We start from the raw sequence: 15859 nt of genomic DNA on the forward strand, positions 1-15859 counted from the left end.
TCTGCGTTCGCATAGGTTTCCCCTCCCCTGCCCTTCGCGTCCCCATCACAAGGGATGTGTTCGCATAGAGTTAAAACTACCCAGTCCCCAGACCCATTCCTACTCTATGCATTTGTAACTGACCTGGTGTGTTCGCGTAGAGTAAATTCCCAAAGCTCCGCATTTGCACCCAAGTCTGTGCGTTCGCACAGTGTTACCCAGCCCCCTTCCCCGTTTGTGCATTGCATTCGCATGGGTTACCATGCGTCGCATAGAGTAATGACTCAGACACCAGATATAGCAAAGAAACATCAGATTTTCCAAGTCTTAACCACTCCGACACCTATCCAATACTCACCCGAGACCTCGAGGCTCCAAATGCACACCAACTTAAAAACATCATACGGACTTGCTCATGCATTCAAATCACAAAAATAACATCAACAACTATGAATTTAGCATCAAAATCATGAAATCACTTAAGAACATCAAATTTTTCAATTTTCTCAAATACGGTCCGATTCACGTCATTTCAAGTCCGTTTCTTACCAAATTTTACAGACTCAACTTAAATCACATATAAGACCTGTATCGGGCTCCAAAACTAGAATACGGGCCCGATACCATCAAATTTCAAATACATTTCATTTCAAAAAACTCATAATTATTCCAGAAAATAATTTTCTTTAAAAATTCATTTCTCGGGCTTGGGACCTCGGAATTCAATTCCAGGCATATGCCCAAGTCCCACATTTTCCTATGGACCCTCCGGGACTGTTAAATCACGTGTCCGGATCCATTTACCCAAAATGTTGAGTGAAGTCAACTTAAATTTATTTTAAAGGCAAAATTCATCATTTTTCATAGATTTTCACATAATGGCTTTCCGACTACGTGCCCGAACTGCACACACAAATCGAGGTGAGGAAAGAGGAGGCTTCTAAGGAATCAGAATGCAGGACTTACTCGTAAATCAAGTAATGACCTTTTGGGTCATCACATCGAGTTGAAGAAGACGAGGCTATATGTGTAATTTTATATTATAATTATAAGTATAATTATAATTATTATTTTAAGTTAATGACACGTGTCACGACCTTATTGGTGCGTGACATTAAACATAATTTAGTAAATTGGTCAAGAAAATAAGGTGTGTCTTAGCTACACTTCGAAAAGGTTGAGTGTATAAAGTAATTTTCCTCTGCAAAAAGTATGTAATAGGGATTTGGTCCATAATTCAGGGGGTAATTTATGTATTTTTCCTAAATATGTCTTCTATAATACCTAGTCAGTATACGATATATACCATGTTAGTATCATAAAGGACTGAGTATTTTTCTGCAAGGAATGAACCAGCCTCTTTGACACCTTGTAAGTATATGATGTATACCATGTGGGTATCATAAAGGACTAATGAGTATTTTTTACTCGTAAAAATAAACTAGTTCTCTATGATACCCTATTAGTATATGATACATACATACCATATGGGTAACATAGTATACTATAATAATATACTTCAATTGCTACTAATATATTATTTTTGATATATTATATGTTAGAATAAGTTATTTTCTAATAATTAATATAGAAAAATTTAAAATAAATAAAAAATATGTCCTATATCAGTTATCTTTTTTATGATATAGTGAAAAAGAAAAAGAAAAAGAAAAAAAACAAAAATATAGAAGCCACAAAAGGTGTATAGAATTAGATTATGAAAAATAATAGGAAATAAAAAATATTATCTAATAATAATAATAAATGAAATAAGAAAAAAAATAAAAGGAGCAAACGACAAGACCAAAACATGGATAATGTATAAGTTATTCTAATAATTGTAGGAATTGAACCTACGAATTTGCCAATTATGAGTTGCGCGCTTTAACCTACGAAAACCAAAAAGACTCAGCGAGTGAAATAGGTTTTGGTATTCCTTCTCGAGCTTCTATTTCTTCCGTTAAAGGAGGTTAAGATAAAAAGAAAATGAGAAAAAATACAAAAGATATCAACTATATTATAAAAATGGTGAACAAATACATACTATATCGTTTATCTTTTCTTATTATATAGAAAAAAAGGAGCAAAAAAAAGTGAATGAAATTAGATTACGGAGAAAAAAAAGTTAAACGGTATTTGAAAAGGAACAAGCAATAAAGAAAATTAACAGAAGGAAAGAAAAGGGAAAAAAAATAAAGCAGTCAAAATTGAATATGAAATTATATTATGATGAAAAAAAGAAAATAAATAATAATATGACTTAGGAAAATAAATAAATAAGCAAAAGGATAAAAAAAAGGAAAAAACAAGAGAAAAGAAAAAAAAATAAAGGAAAAAAACAAGAAAAAGGAAAAGAAGAAAAGAAAGAAAAGAAGAAAAAGAAAAGAAGGGAGAGAAATAAAATAGAAAAGGACAAAAAGAGGCTACCCAGAAAAGTTACAATAGATAAAAAGGGTAATTAGTTTTGTGGGGTCCATCCCATAAATTTAAGAAGACCTTTCTTTCTTTGTTAGTTTTTTCAAAGTTGGCAGCAACTTTTTCTTCTGCATTGTCAAAAAGGGTAGACTGCAAAAGAAAAATGTCAAGTATAGTAGGCGAGGATCTGTCTATAAAAGGAGAGCTTCGGCTTTCATTTCTATACACCAAAAATCTCCGACAAACATCTGAGTGAGAGAGAGCAAGGTATTCCATAGACTATAAAAAAATAGTCTGTGAAGAAAAATAGAGTGTGAGATATTATAGTGGGTGGAAAAAGCAAAAAAATATTTTTTCTTTTGAGGGTGTAGTGGTCTTAGGAGTATTTGTACTTGTTACTACACAGTATAAAATTTCTTGCTATAGTGATATTAGTCGCTCTTCTTGGCCGTGGTTTTTCCCTTATTCAGAAGGGTTTCCACGTAAAATATTGGAGTCATTTTTGCTGCATTTTTATTCTTGCTGAGTTAACCATAACTTAGTGGTCCGCGTTTATCACTAATACCGTGAATATTATTTTTACGGGGTTTATTCCCAACAAGTGGTATTAGAGCCAGGTTGTGACTGAGTATGCTATGTGGTTGCAGCACAATCTGAACTTCCACATCAGAAAAGAATTACTTTGGTCTCTTAATAAATAGTATTTGTATTTGTAATAAACGATGAAAGCCAACACTAGTAGAATGGTTACTTCGAGTGGCACAAATTATGCCATTTGGAAGGGCAAAATGGAAGATTTGCTCTATGTCAAGAATTTTCATCAACCTGTCTTCGCTACTATAAATCCTGATAATAAATCAGATGAAGAGTGTAATTTGTTACACAGGCAGGTTTGCGGCTTTATTAGACAGTGGGTTGACGATAATATTTTGAACCATATTTCTGGGGAGATACATGCTTGGACCCTATGGGAGCACCTTGAAAGTCTGTATGCTCGGAAAACTGGAAACAACAAGATGTTCTAATAAAGCATAGTTGGGTTTAAAATACCATGATGGTTCCGCGATGACAGACCATCTGAATAATTTTCAGGGGATCATGAACCAGTTATCTGCTATGGGCATTAAATTTGATGAATAAATTCAAGGACTGTTTCTACTTACTTCCCTACCAGATTCTTGGGAAATTCTTAGAACTTCATTATCAAATTCTGCTCCGGATGGTGTGATCTCTATGGATCTTGCTAAGAGTAGCCTTTTAAATGAAGAGATGAGAAGAAAATCTCAAGGTTCCTCTTCATCAGATGTCTTGGTGACTGACTCTAGGGGGGAGAAGCAAGAATCATGGTTCTCAAAATAGAGAACATAATAAAAGCAAATCCAGAAGCAGACTTAAAGATATTGAATGTTATCATTGCGGGAAGAAAGGGCACACAAAGAAGTTCTGCCGAATTTTGAAAAAGGAGAATAGAGATAAGTAAGAACAGAAAGAAGATGGAAATCGTGTGGCCACCGTCACTACAGAAGATCTTGTTACTGTCCTTGATGCGGATCTGATAAATATTTCTTGTGATGAGTCAAGCTGGGTTGTGGACAGTGGTGCCGCATCTCATGTGACATCAAAGAAGAAATTTTTCTCATCCTATACTCAGGGTGACTTTGGAACTTTGAGTATGGGTAATGATACATTGTATCTAGGGTGGCTGGTGTTGGAACAATTTGTTTTGAAACTAGTATTGGAACTAAACTAGTTTTAAATAATATAAAGCATGCACTTGATGTTCGTTTGCACTTGATCTCTGTAACGATTTTGGAAACTAGTATTGGAACTAAACTAGTTTTAAATAATGTAAAGCATGCACCTGATGTTCGTTTGCACTTGATCTCTGTTGGTGTTTTGGATGATGAGGGATATGTCAGTACCAATGGTGCTGGAAAGTGGAAGCTCACTAGGGGTTCCATGATTGTGGCTCGTGGGGAAAAGCATCGTGGTCTATACTGGACTACGACCTCTACCTGTGTTGATATGGTGGATGCGGTTGAGAGCAATAACTCTTTACCGTTATGGCATAAGAGGCTTAGCCATATTAGCAAGAAAGGACTAAATGTTTTGGCCAAGAAGAAATTGTTGTCAAATTTTGAAAGTGCAAATTTAGAAAAATGTGAGCACTGTTTGGCTGGAAAACAAAAAAGAGTTTCTTTCTAGTCTCATCCTCCTTTAAGAATGACAGAGTTGCTTGAGTTGGTGCATTCAGATTTATGTGGTCCAATGAAGACAAGGACTTTGGGTGGTGCAACCTTTATTGATGACTGCTCAAGGAAACTTTGGGTCTACATCTTGAAGACTAAAGACCATGTGTTGGGTGTCTTTAAGTAGTTTCAGGCTTCAGTTGAAAGAGAAACTGGAAAAAAGCTAAAGTGTATTCGTACTGATAACGGTGGTGAATATTGTGGACCGTTTGACGAATACTGCAAGCAACAGGGTATCAGACACTGGAAGACTCCTCTTAAGACTCCTCAGCTTAATGGTTTAGCAGAAAGGATGAATAGGACCTTGATGGAAAGAGTCAGATGTTTGCTTTCTGAAGGAAAGTTGCCGAATTGCTTTTGGGGTGAGGCTTTGTTGACCGCCACACATGTTATTAATCTATCCCCTGTGGTTGCTTTGCAAAGTGATGTTCCAAATAGAGTTTGGTATAACAAGGATGTTTCCTATGACCACTTGAAAGTGTTTGGTTGCAAAGCTTTTGTACATGTACCTAAAGATGAAAGGTCAAAATTAACTGCCAAGACAAGGCAGTGCATCTTCATTGGTTATGACCTTGATGAGTTTGGTTACAGGCTATATGATCCAATTGAGAAGAAGGTCGTGAGAAGCCGTGATGTTATCTTCATGGAGGATCAAACCATTGAAGATATTAACAAAGCGGAGAAGCTAAAATCTCCAAGTTCTGAAGGTTTAGTTAATCTTGATCAAATTCCTCATACAAATGCGGATGACGTTGGTGGGCTCAATAATGATGGTGATGCCTGTAACGACCCGACTGATCGTTTTACTTTTTAGAACCCCGTCCCCCTAAATAAAATTTCCCGCGCTTTCTTTAACTAATTTATGACCTGCAGGGATGGTTGGTTCGGGATTTGGAAGAGTTTGGGTTGAAATAGGCTCATTTGATTCCTTAAGATTTTCTTAAAAGGCTAAGTTTGACTTTGGTCAATATTTTTAGCAAACGGACCCGAAATTATGTTTTGATGGTCCCGGAGGGTCCGTAGAAAAATATGGGATATGGACATATGCCCAGAATCGAATTCCGAGGTCCCTAGCCCGAGTAATGAATTTTTATTAGAAATTGTTAAACTAAAATTCTAAGGATTTAAAGAAATTAACTAATGATTGATCACGTTGGTATCGGGCACGTATGTTGGTTCCGGAGCCCAGTACAGGTCCAATATAATATTTAAGACTTGCCCGCAAAATTTGGTGTCAATCTGAGTAGTATAAGTACGTTTCGGCACGTTAGAAGTGAATTGAAGAACTTGAAGTTCATAAGTTTGATCCAATTGGTTTTAGGGAGTGATTCTTAGATTTAGCATTGTTTCGGGCATTCCGAAGGTTTGAGCGGGTCCATTTCATGATTTCAAACTTGTCGGTATGTTCGGGCGGGGCTCGGGATCCCCGAGCGTCAATTCGATGAGGCTCGAGTGAAGTTGGAAAATTTGAGAAGAGCTGAAGCTTCAGGTTGCTGTCATAACCGCACCTCTAGTTGGTCAGCCGTAGGTGAGAGACCGCAGAAACAGTCGTCCTCTCGTAGATGAGGCCAAGGCAGGCTAAGCCAAAGCCGCAGAAGCGGCTTCAAGACTGCAGAAGCCGTCCCAGCTCTCCTGGCCAATTCTGCAGATGCAGCCTTCCCCTTGCAGAAGCGGGCCCGCAGATGTGGAAATCACTGAAGCAGTGAGCTTCATTTAATACGGGCTCTAAGCCATTTTGGCCATTTTTCACTCACCCATTGGGCGATTTTGGAGCTCTTGAGAGAGGACTTTCACCTAGCATCTTGAGGTAAGTTTATCCTACCTATTTCTAGTTTAATACTTGAGTCTTAGGTAGATTAAACACTAGTATTAAGGTGAAATCAGGGGGTTAGAGCAAAAACTTATGGTTTTAATAAAAGTTAGATTTAACCACGTAATTTGTTATGAAATGAATTAGAAATCATATATTATTGATCCTTTGGTTATAAAGAATAACTTTCTTCGAAAAATTTCGGAATCTGGGCACGTGGGCCTAGGGTCGGATTTTAGGAAACTTATGTTTAAGGTTGGGAAATTACTTTAGTAATTAAAATGCGAACTCTTGAGCTTGTATTGACTAGTTCCTACCTCGTTTAATTAGTTTCGGATCGTTCGTCTCCAAATTAAGGGTTTGAGCATGTTCTTGGTGTTGGGAGTGCACTTTGGAGTGAGGTGAGTTGTCCCCATAGGTGATATAATCAAATAACTTGCCATTAAATGCTGGGGCTACGTACGCACTAGGTGACGAGAGTCCGTGCGTAACTACTATTATGCTAAGTCCGGGTAATCTAGGACCCAAAGGCATGCTTTATGTGATATTCTTGTAACTTTATGTTTAATTTGGATTATTTAAAACATGTTGATTATGGTAAATAAGACTAGTAAGAGGAATATTATCTTTCTTTGCCTTTTTAAAGAGAAGTTGACATTTCTGTGAGTAATTGCTCCCCAGATATATATTCTTGTCTGCTTGCTGTTGTGTTTTATTATATTTGACTGCGTCGCATGTCTGATTCATGAGCGGGGTAATAGATTCATCTATGGTTCGCGCCGTTCGACCCTCGACAATGCACAATTTATTTTTATGTTGGATCGGGTCGTACGACCTAGACACTACTTGCGCATGCTTTTATTCAGTATTTTTCTGTGGATTGAGCTTTGTTATATGCCCTGAAATGTAATTAGCCATATGTGATATTATCTAGGAAAGGACCTATTATTTCTTGCTATAAACTGTTAATTATTTGTACTCTCCATGCTCAGTATAATTCATTTCTCATATTATTTGACTCTAGTAAGTGTCAAATCGACCTCTCGTCTCTACTTCTTCTAGATTAGACAGGATACTTATTGGGTACATATTATTTATGTACATATACTACACTTCTGTACTTAATTGTACAGGATCTGAGGCAGGTACATCTGGTTACCAGTCCGGGGCGCATTCTTAATCAGTGTCCGAAACTTTCACGGTAAGCTGCTCCCTTCCTATGCCGTTCAGCAGCATGATGGAGTCTCTCTTTATTTTGGCTGTCTATTCTATTTCAGACAGTAGGATAGATTTGTTCTTTTGTATATTCTACTAGTTGCCCATAAACTTGTGACATCAGGTCTTGGCACACACATTGGTAGACTATTCTTTTGGGGATTGTATAACTATTTTTGTACATTACTAATTATCACATGCTTTCAACTTCAAATTTAGTAATTTATGTACTTGTTTTAGTAAAGTGAAAATGAAAACTTATTAATACTTACGCGTTGGCTTGCCTGACAAGGGTGTTGGGAGCCATCATGACCTATAATGGAATTGGGTCGTGACAATGCCTAGAACCATATTTCAGATCAGCATATTGATGGTGATGGTGATAACAATGCTAATGCTGATGATGTAAATGCTCCTACTCACGAAGCTGTGGACGAGTTAGATATTCCACTCAGGAGGTCTTCTAGACCTCGTACTCCTTCCTCCTGTTATTCACCCAATGAGTATGTATTACTCACTGATGGGGAGAACCTGAATGTTATGCGGAGCCTATAGAAGATGAACACAAGGATCAATGGATTGAAGCCATACAAGATGAGATGAAATCTCTACATGAGAACCATACTTATGAGTTGGTGAAATTGCCTAAGGGCATGAGAGCTTTGAAGAACAAGTGGGTATTCAAAGTTAAAGCCGAAGAACATAGTTTGAAGCCCAGATACAAAACTAGATTGGTTGTCAAAGGATTTGGTCAAAGGAAAGGTATTGACTTTGACGAAATATTTTCTCCTGTAGTGAAAATGTCCTCCATTCGGACAGGTCTTGGTTTGACTGCCAGTCTTGATTTGGAGATTGAGCAGATGGATGTGAAGATTGCTTTTCTTCACGGTCTTAGAAGAGGAGATTTATATGGAATAACCTGAAGGCTTCAAGGCAAAAGGTAAAGAAAATCTTGTATACAAACTTAAAAAGAGTCTATATGGAGTGAAACAAGCTCCCGGACAGTGGTACAGGAAGTTTGAGTCTGTTATGGGGGAGCAAGGCTACAAAAAGACTTCTTCAGATCACTGTGTGTTTGTACAAAGATTTTCTGATGATGATTTTATCATCCTCTTGCTATATGTGGATGATATGTTGATTGTGGGCATGGATGCTTCCAAGATTGACGAGTTGAAGAAACAGTTGAATAAGTCTTTTGCAATGAAAGACTTGGGTCATGCTAAGCAGATTTTGGGCATGAGAATTACTCGTTCGAGAAACGAAAGAAAGTTTTACTTGTCATAGGAGAAGTACATAGAACGTGTACTGGAGCGCTTCAATATGAAAAGTGCTAAGTTGGTTCGCACACCCCTTCCTGGTCATCTGAAGTTGAGTAAGAAGATGTGTCCTACAATAACGGAGGAAAAAAAGAGAATGGCCAAGATTCCTTACTCCTCTGCTGTTGGAATTTTGATGTATGCAATGGTATTCACTCGACCAGATATTGCTCATGTAGTCGGTGTTGTTAGCAGATTTCTCGAAAATCCAGAAAAAGAGTATTGGGAAGCTGTAAAATAGATACTCAAGTTTCTAAGAGGAAGCTCACGTGAATACTTATGTTTTGGAGGATCAAATCCAATTCTGAAGGGCTATACAGATTCTGCTATGGCAGGTGACCTTGATAACAGAAAATCCACTACTGGATATTTGTTTACTTTTTCAGGGGGAGTTATATCATGACAGTCAAAGTTGCAGAAGTGTGTCACACTATCTACAACTAAAGCGGAGTATATTGCGGCTACTGAAGTTGGCAAAGAGATAATATGTCTCAAGAGATTTCTTCAAGAACTTGGATTACGACGGATGAAATATGTTGTCTATTACGACAATCAGAGTGCAATAGACCTAAGCAAAAACTCCATGTACCATGCGAGAACAAAATACATCGACGTCAGATATCATTGGATTCGTGAGCAAGTGGAGAACAAATCACTTCAAGTCAAAAAGATTCACACGAGTGAAAATCCTGCAGATATGTTGACAAAAGTAGTACCAAGAGACAAGTTCGAGCTTTGCAAAGAACTTGTCGGCATGCGCTCAATCTAAAATCTTCGGTGTTACCTCCTCCAGGTGAATGAGACTGGAGGGGGAGATTTGTGGGGTCCATCCCATAAATTTAAGAAGAATTTTCTTCCTTTGTTGGTTTTTTCAAAGTTGACAGCAATTTTTTCTTCTGCATTGTCAAAAAGGGTAGGCTGCAAAAGAAAAATGTCAAGTGTAGTAGGCGAGGCTCTGCCTATAAAAGGAGAGCTTCGGCTCTCATTTCTATACACCAAAAACCTCAGACAATACATTTGAGTGAGAGAGAGAGAACAAGGTATTCCATAGATTATAAGAAAATAGTATGTGAAGAAAAATAGAGTGTGAGAGATATTATAGCGAGGTGGAAAAAACAAAATGAGCATTTTTTTTCTTTTGAGGGTGTAGTAGTCTTAGGAGTATTTGTACTCGTTACTACACAGTGTAAAATTCCTTGCTATAGTGATATCAGTCGTTCTTATTGGCCTTGGTTTTTCCCTTATTAAGAAGGGTTTCCACGTAAAATCTTGGTGTCATTTTTGCTGCATTTTTATTCTTGCTGATTTAACCATAACTTAGTGGTCCGCGTTTATCACGAATACCGTGAATATTATTTTTACGGCGTTTATTCCCAACAGTTTGATGGGTAAAAAAATAAATAGCTAGGCAAGAGGAATTAGCTTGATTTTTATGGGTAATTATAGAGAGTTTTCCCTAATGCAAGCCTAGGTTAAAATATACTTTAAATTATTTAATTACATCAATTAAAAAAAATTAAAAGTTTACGTAGTATTTGCATTTTGTTCCTTTTTATTTGATACTGCCTGCCATCTTCATTAAAGCACTATCTGGACTCCAAACATTAGTTAGGCGATGTTCCTTTGTATACTAAACCAAGGCATCCACTGCCAATCAAGTTGGCTTCGTCAAAGTTGTTTGTCCCTCGAACAACTTCATAGTAAGAGATCCTCTTATGGGATTGGCCAATCAAATCTGATATAGCAAGTTGTCTATTTCTTTTTCGGTATTTCAGCAGCCAAACCATGAAAATGGTTGTGACTACTAATGCTACTGCAATTAATACAAGAACAAAAGTTAAAGCCCTTCTCTTCTTTCTACTCTTCGGGCTATTGATTATACATTTCACCACGGTGATTTGAGATGTTCCACACAATTTGGTGTTACCCATGAAAGAGTTAGCTGTCAAGTTGCAAAACGTCCTCCACTTGGAATTTTACCAGTGAGGCAGTAGAAGACACATTAAGATAGGTGAGTTGTTTAAGATTCACCAAAGACTCGGGAATCATACCAGAAAGGTTATTTCTAGATAGATCCTAGCTAAGCATGCTAGAGCAACCATGTCTCCGAATGATTCAGGTATAGAACCTTCAAAATTATTCATCGACAATGAAAGATTCACCAAATTCTGTAGTTGTCCAATTGTGCTTGGAATTTGTCTTATGAATTGATTTCTTGATAAATCTAAATCACTAAGACTCCTCAAAATTGGAGGACAAACTCAAAACTGATCATATACCCCTATTAGTACTCCAACAGGGATTTCACCTGTGATGCCATTTACGAAGGCAAGGAACCTTTCAAAAGAATGGACTGTAAGTTATTTTTCTTACGTGTGTGTGGCCCAATAGGTTTAAGGCCCATAATTAATATTTAATTAATTATCAAATTTCATCCGTCCGATTGGTTACTTGATGGGTACCAGATTAAGTGACAACCTCTATAAATTGGTCCTCTCCTCACTCATTAGGGTTACCGTATTTTTATTCCCTCTTCCATCACTAAAGTAGGCAGTAACGTAAAGTTAGGGCAAGGGGCGAGAAACCGATTACCGATTAACGCTTCCGCTTCAAGATAATGGATTCCGCTTCATGTATGTTTTCTATAACAATTTTGTATAAGATTATCATGTTCAAGATCCTGGTGTAAATTAAATTTATGCTTACATGTGGTATCATGAGCCTGGGATTTGAATTGATAATCTTCGATAAAGAATGTAATGCTAAACACATATATGTAATATGTGTGCCACCTTATTACTGTAGCCATGGAAGAAAATTAATGCGCACAATTATTTTCTGTTTTTGTGTTTTATATCCGTTTTCGGACTTCACGTTCTTTGTGCAATTAATAATACAACACTATACTAAGAATTAAAATACTAGTCTCTGTTGGTTTGGTGTTGAAGTGTCGAGATATATTTATTTATATCTTTATCCTTTTCAAATGTGATGTAGCATTGAATGAAGTTATGTTGATTAAAATTACGAAAAATACTGATGATGGTTACTACTTTTAAGTAATTTGGGGCCATGATCTTTATAAATTAAATAAAAGGAGTATTTGATGTTGAATCCCTATACTGCCTATTTGCCTAATGTTAATGTCTATGCAATTGTCTGTTTGATCTCCTTCAGAGTTTCACTACTATCTAAGGATTAAATATTAGGTGTTTGATCTCCATTAGAGTTTCACTGCCATCCAAGGATTAAATATTAGATAGTTAACGTTATTAGCAGAAAGTGCTTAATTAATGTATATTTTGAAATTATGTAGTTTGTTAGTCACCAAAGGGATCAAACAACATTGTTTAAAATATTCACATGCATAAAATTTCTTGATGCTTATTTTATGTGTGCATTTATGTTTATATAGTTTATTAGTCACCAAAGTGGCCAAACTAGTATGTTCATAAGAAGTTTGCATACATAAAATTATAGTTTATCCATGAAATTAATGAAATGCCTATGATTGAAAATAAATGGATAAATTAATTTTCACTATTGCTAGAACTTAAAGATTTACCCAAAGGTGAATCAATTATTCTATGATTAGTGAATATGATGAGGTAAATTAATATTCTTAGTCAAATATATATTTTCTGTCCAAAGATGGCATATATATTTGGTTAAAAATATTTAATTACCTACTAAAGACTAAACGACACTTAAATTATGATAGTATGTCGTAGTATTTACCCAAAGGAGAATTTTGATATGCTTTAACTGTTTTGTTGAATCCATATTGATTTGTGAGCATGTATTATCTATTTTGTAGCTATCCCTTTTCATTCGCTTGCTTCGTCTGTTACTGTGTTCAACGGATTGAACTTCTCTGAATGGCGTAAACAAGTCCAGTTCCACTTAGGTGTGATGGATCTTGACTTGGGTCTGCTAAATGATAAACCCGTTGCCATTACTAATTCGAGCAGTGCGGATGAGAAGTCTTTCTATAAAATATGGGAACGCTCTAACAGGCTAAGCCTTATGTTTATGCGAATGAATATTGCCAACAATATTAAGAGTACTATTCCACAAACAGAAAGTGCCAGGGAATACCTGAAGTTTGTGGAAGAACGTTTTCGTTCTACAGATAAGTCTCTCGCTGGTACACTAATGGTTGAACTCACGACCATGAAGTTTGATGGGTCGTGTAGTATGCAAAATCATATCATCGAGATGACTAACATTGCAGCAAGACTTCAGACCTTGGGGATGAAAGTGAATGATTCTTTCTTGGTTCAGTTTATTCTGAACTCGTTGCCTCCTGAGTATGGACCTTTTCAAATTAACTATAACACTATTAAAGATAAGTGGAATGTTAGTGAATTGTCCAGTATACTTATTCAGGAGGAGTCAAGACTGAAGAAACAAGGGAGTCATTCAATTAACCTCATGGGTCAAGGAGCTGGTAAAGGACTTAAAGTGAAGGCCAATAAGTTCAAGAAGAAAAAAGCACCCGCTAAAGCTCAACATGATGCTAACAAGGAAAATAAGGCAGATACATGTCGTTTCTATAACAAGGAAAGACACTATCAGAAAGATTTCCTAAAATGTAAAGCATTGTTTGAAAAGAAAGGTACAATTAGTGCTTTTGTATGTCTCGAATCAAATTTAGTAGAAGTTCCTAATAATACTTGATGTCTTGATTCTGATGCAACTGCTCATGTATCTACTATGTTGCAGGGATTCCTTACGATCCAAACTACAAATCCAAATAAGGATTTCTTGTTCATGGGAAATCGTATGAAGGCTCCAATCGAAAGCATATGGACTTATTGTTTGATCCTAGAGACTGGACGTCACCTTGATCTATTACAGACTCTTTATGTACCTTCAGTTTCTAGGAATTTGATTTCTCTTTTAAGACTTGATGTTTCTGGATTTGGTTTAAAGTTTGGAAATAGATGTTTCAATTTATATAAGAATGCTATTTTTTAGGGTTCTGGTTTTCTTAGTGATGGTTTATATAAATTGAAACTCGATATTGGTTTTTCTGAATCCCTTCTTACTGTTCAATATAATGTTGGAATTAAACGTAGTTCACTAAATGAAAGTTCTACTTACTTGTGGCATAGACGTTTGGGCCATATATACAAAGAAAGGTTAGAAAGATTAGTAAAGAATGAGATTCTTCCAAATCTAAATTTTACTAATCTTACTTTATGTTTGGATTGCATTAAGGGAAAATAAACCAAGCATAGTAAGAAAGGTGCCACAAGAAGCACCCAACTTCTTGAAATTATATACACCGATATTTGTGGACCCTTGGATGTTCCATCTTTGGTGGAGAGAAATATTTTTATCACTTTTATCGATGATTTTTAATGTTATGGATACATCTATTTGCTGAAAGAAAAATCTCAAGCAACAGATGCTCTCAAGGTATTTATTAATGAGGTTGAAAGGCAATTAGATAGAAAGGTGAAAATCATTAGGTCAGATAAATGTGGTGAATATTATGGAAAATATAATGAATCAGGACAATGTCCAGGTCCATTTGCAAAGTTCCTCGAGGAACGTGACATATGTGCACAGTATACTATGCCAGGAACACCTCAACAAAATGGTGTGGCAGAAAGACGTAATCAAAAACTTATGGATATGGTTAGGAGCATGATAAGTAATTCCTCATTACCCAAATCATTGTGGATGTATGCTCTTAAAACCGTTGTATATTTATTAAATAGGGTTCCTAGTAAGGCAGTTCCAAAGACCCCTTTTGAACTGTGGACAGGAAAGAAACCTAGTTTAAGGCACCTGCATGTTTGGGGTTGCCTAGCGGAAGCTAGAGTTTATAATCCACAAGAAAAGAAATTAGATTCTCGAATAGTAAGTGGTTACTTTATTGGTTACCCAGAGAAATCTAAAGGGTATGTGTTTTACTGTCCAAACCATAGTTCGAGAATTGTTGAAACCGGTAATGCAAGATTCATTGAGAATGGTGAAGTTAGTGGGAGTGTTGAAAAGCAAAGTGTGAAATTAAAGAGGTGAGGGTCAATATTCTATTACCCAGAAATATGCCTACTTCCAAACAATCAAGTAGCTAATTTCAATTCCCCGGCAACGGCGCCAAAAACTTGTTGCGACCAAAACACTCACGCAAGTGTACGCGATCGACAAGTAATATAGTAGTAAGTAAAGTATCGTTCCCACGAGGAATTGTGATCAACTTATCGACTGATGTAGACTCAAACAATTATCAATTCAAGCTAAATTATCACAAAATATATAAAGAACCAATTTACAACTTACTTAATAATTGCACAATAATTCAACACAAAATTACTACACCAATTTCACAATATGTTTATAACAATTTGGATAAATATATTCCCGGGTCATGGACTTGCTAGAAATTATGCTTCTATTTTAGCTTAAAATGGATTTATTGAATTATCCGGGTTATTGATTATAGGGTTAAAAATATTTATAAGAATCTTTCGAGTTCTTATGCTTCTATTCAAGTTAAACTAATACCTATATGTCTATGGTATTAATATTAGCAAGAATACATTTACAACTCCTATTTTTCAACCAAACAAGGCAATTAAGTATATGTCTATCTTAATTGCGAATTCTTCACCCGATGCCCGAGATTCAAAACTTGTTCTATTTGATTCTATATGCAACCAAGAATTTCCTTTTTCAAGTTTAACTCAACATTCGTAAATAATATTTCACTGTTAGCTACGCAGTAAAATAATTAGAAGCAGAATCAAATAAACAACCCATAACACTAAATTCAATATCTTCAATCTAAGCTTCAAATAACATAATTATCTAACATCCATGACCCAAGAATACTAGAGTTTTTAGCTACTCATAATCATACA

At 36.1% G+C, this 15859-nt stretch overlaps 1 protein-coding gene across 1 annotated transcript; it reads left to right on the plus strand.

Annotated features, from left to right (window-relative positions):
* Window positions 1-8267: 8267 nt before the first annotated feature.
* On the plus strand, window positions 8268-15017 carry LOC142163508 (uncharacterized). Its single transcript, XM_075220803.1, has 5 exons — window positions 8268-8556; window positions 12802-13619; window positions 13710-13853; window positions 13965-14103; window positions 14380-15017. Exons 1-5 carry the CDS (start codon window positions 8268-8270, stop codon window positions 15015-15017), a joined length of 2028 nt encoding a protein of 675 aa, XP_075076904.1.
* The last annotated feature ends 842 nt before the right edge of the window (window positions 15018-15859 follow it).

The sequence above is a fragment of the Nicotiana tabacum genome, chromosome 1 (assembly GCF_000715075.1).
Source record: "Nicotiana tabacum cultivar K326 chromosome 1, ASM71507v2, whole genome shotgun sequence".
In the NCBI taxonomy this organism is placed as follows: Eukaryota; Viridiplantae; Streptophyta; class Magnoliopsida; order Solanales; family Solanaceae; genus Nicotiana; species Nicotiana tabacum.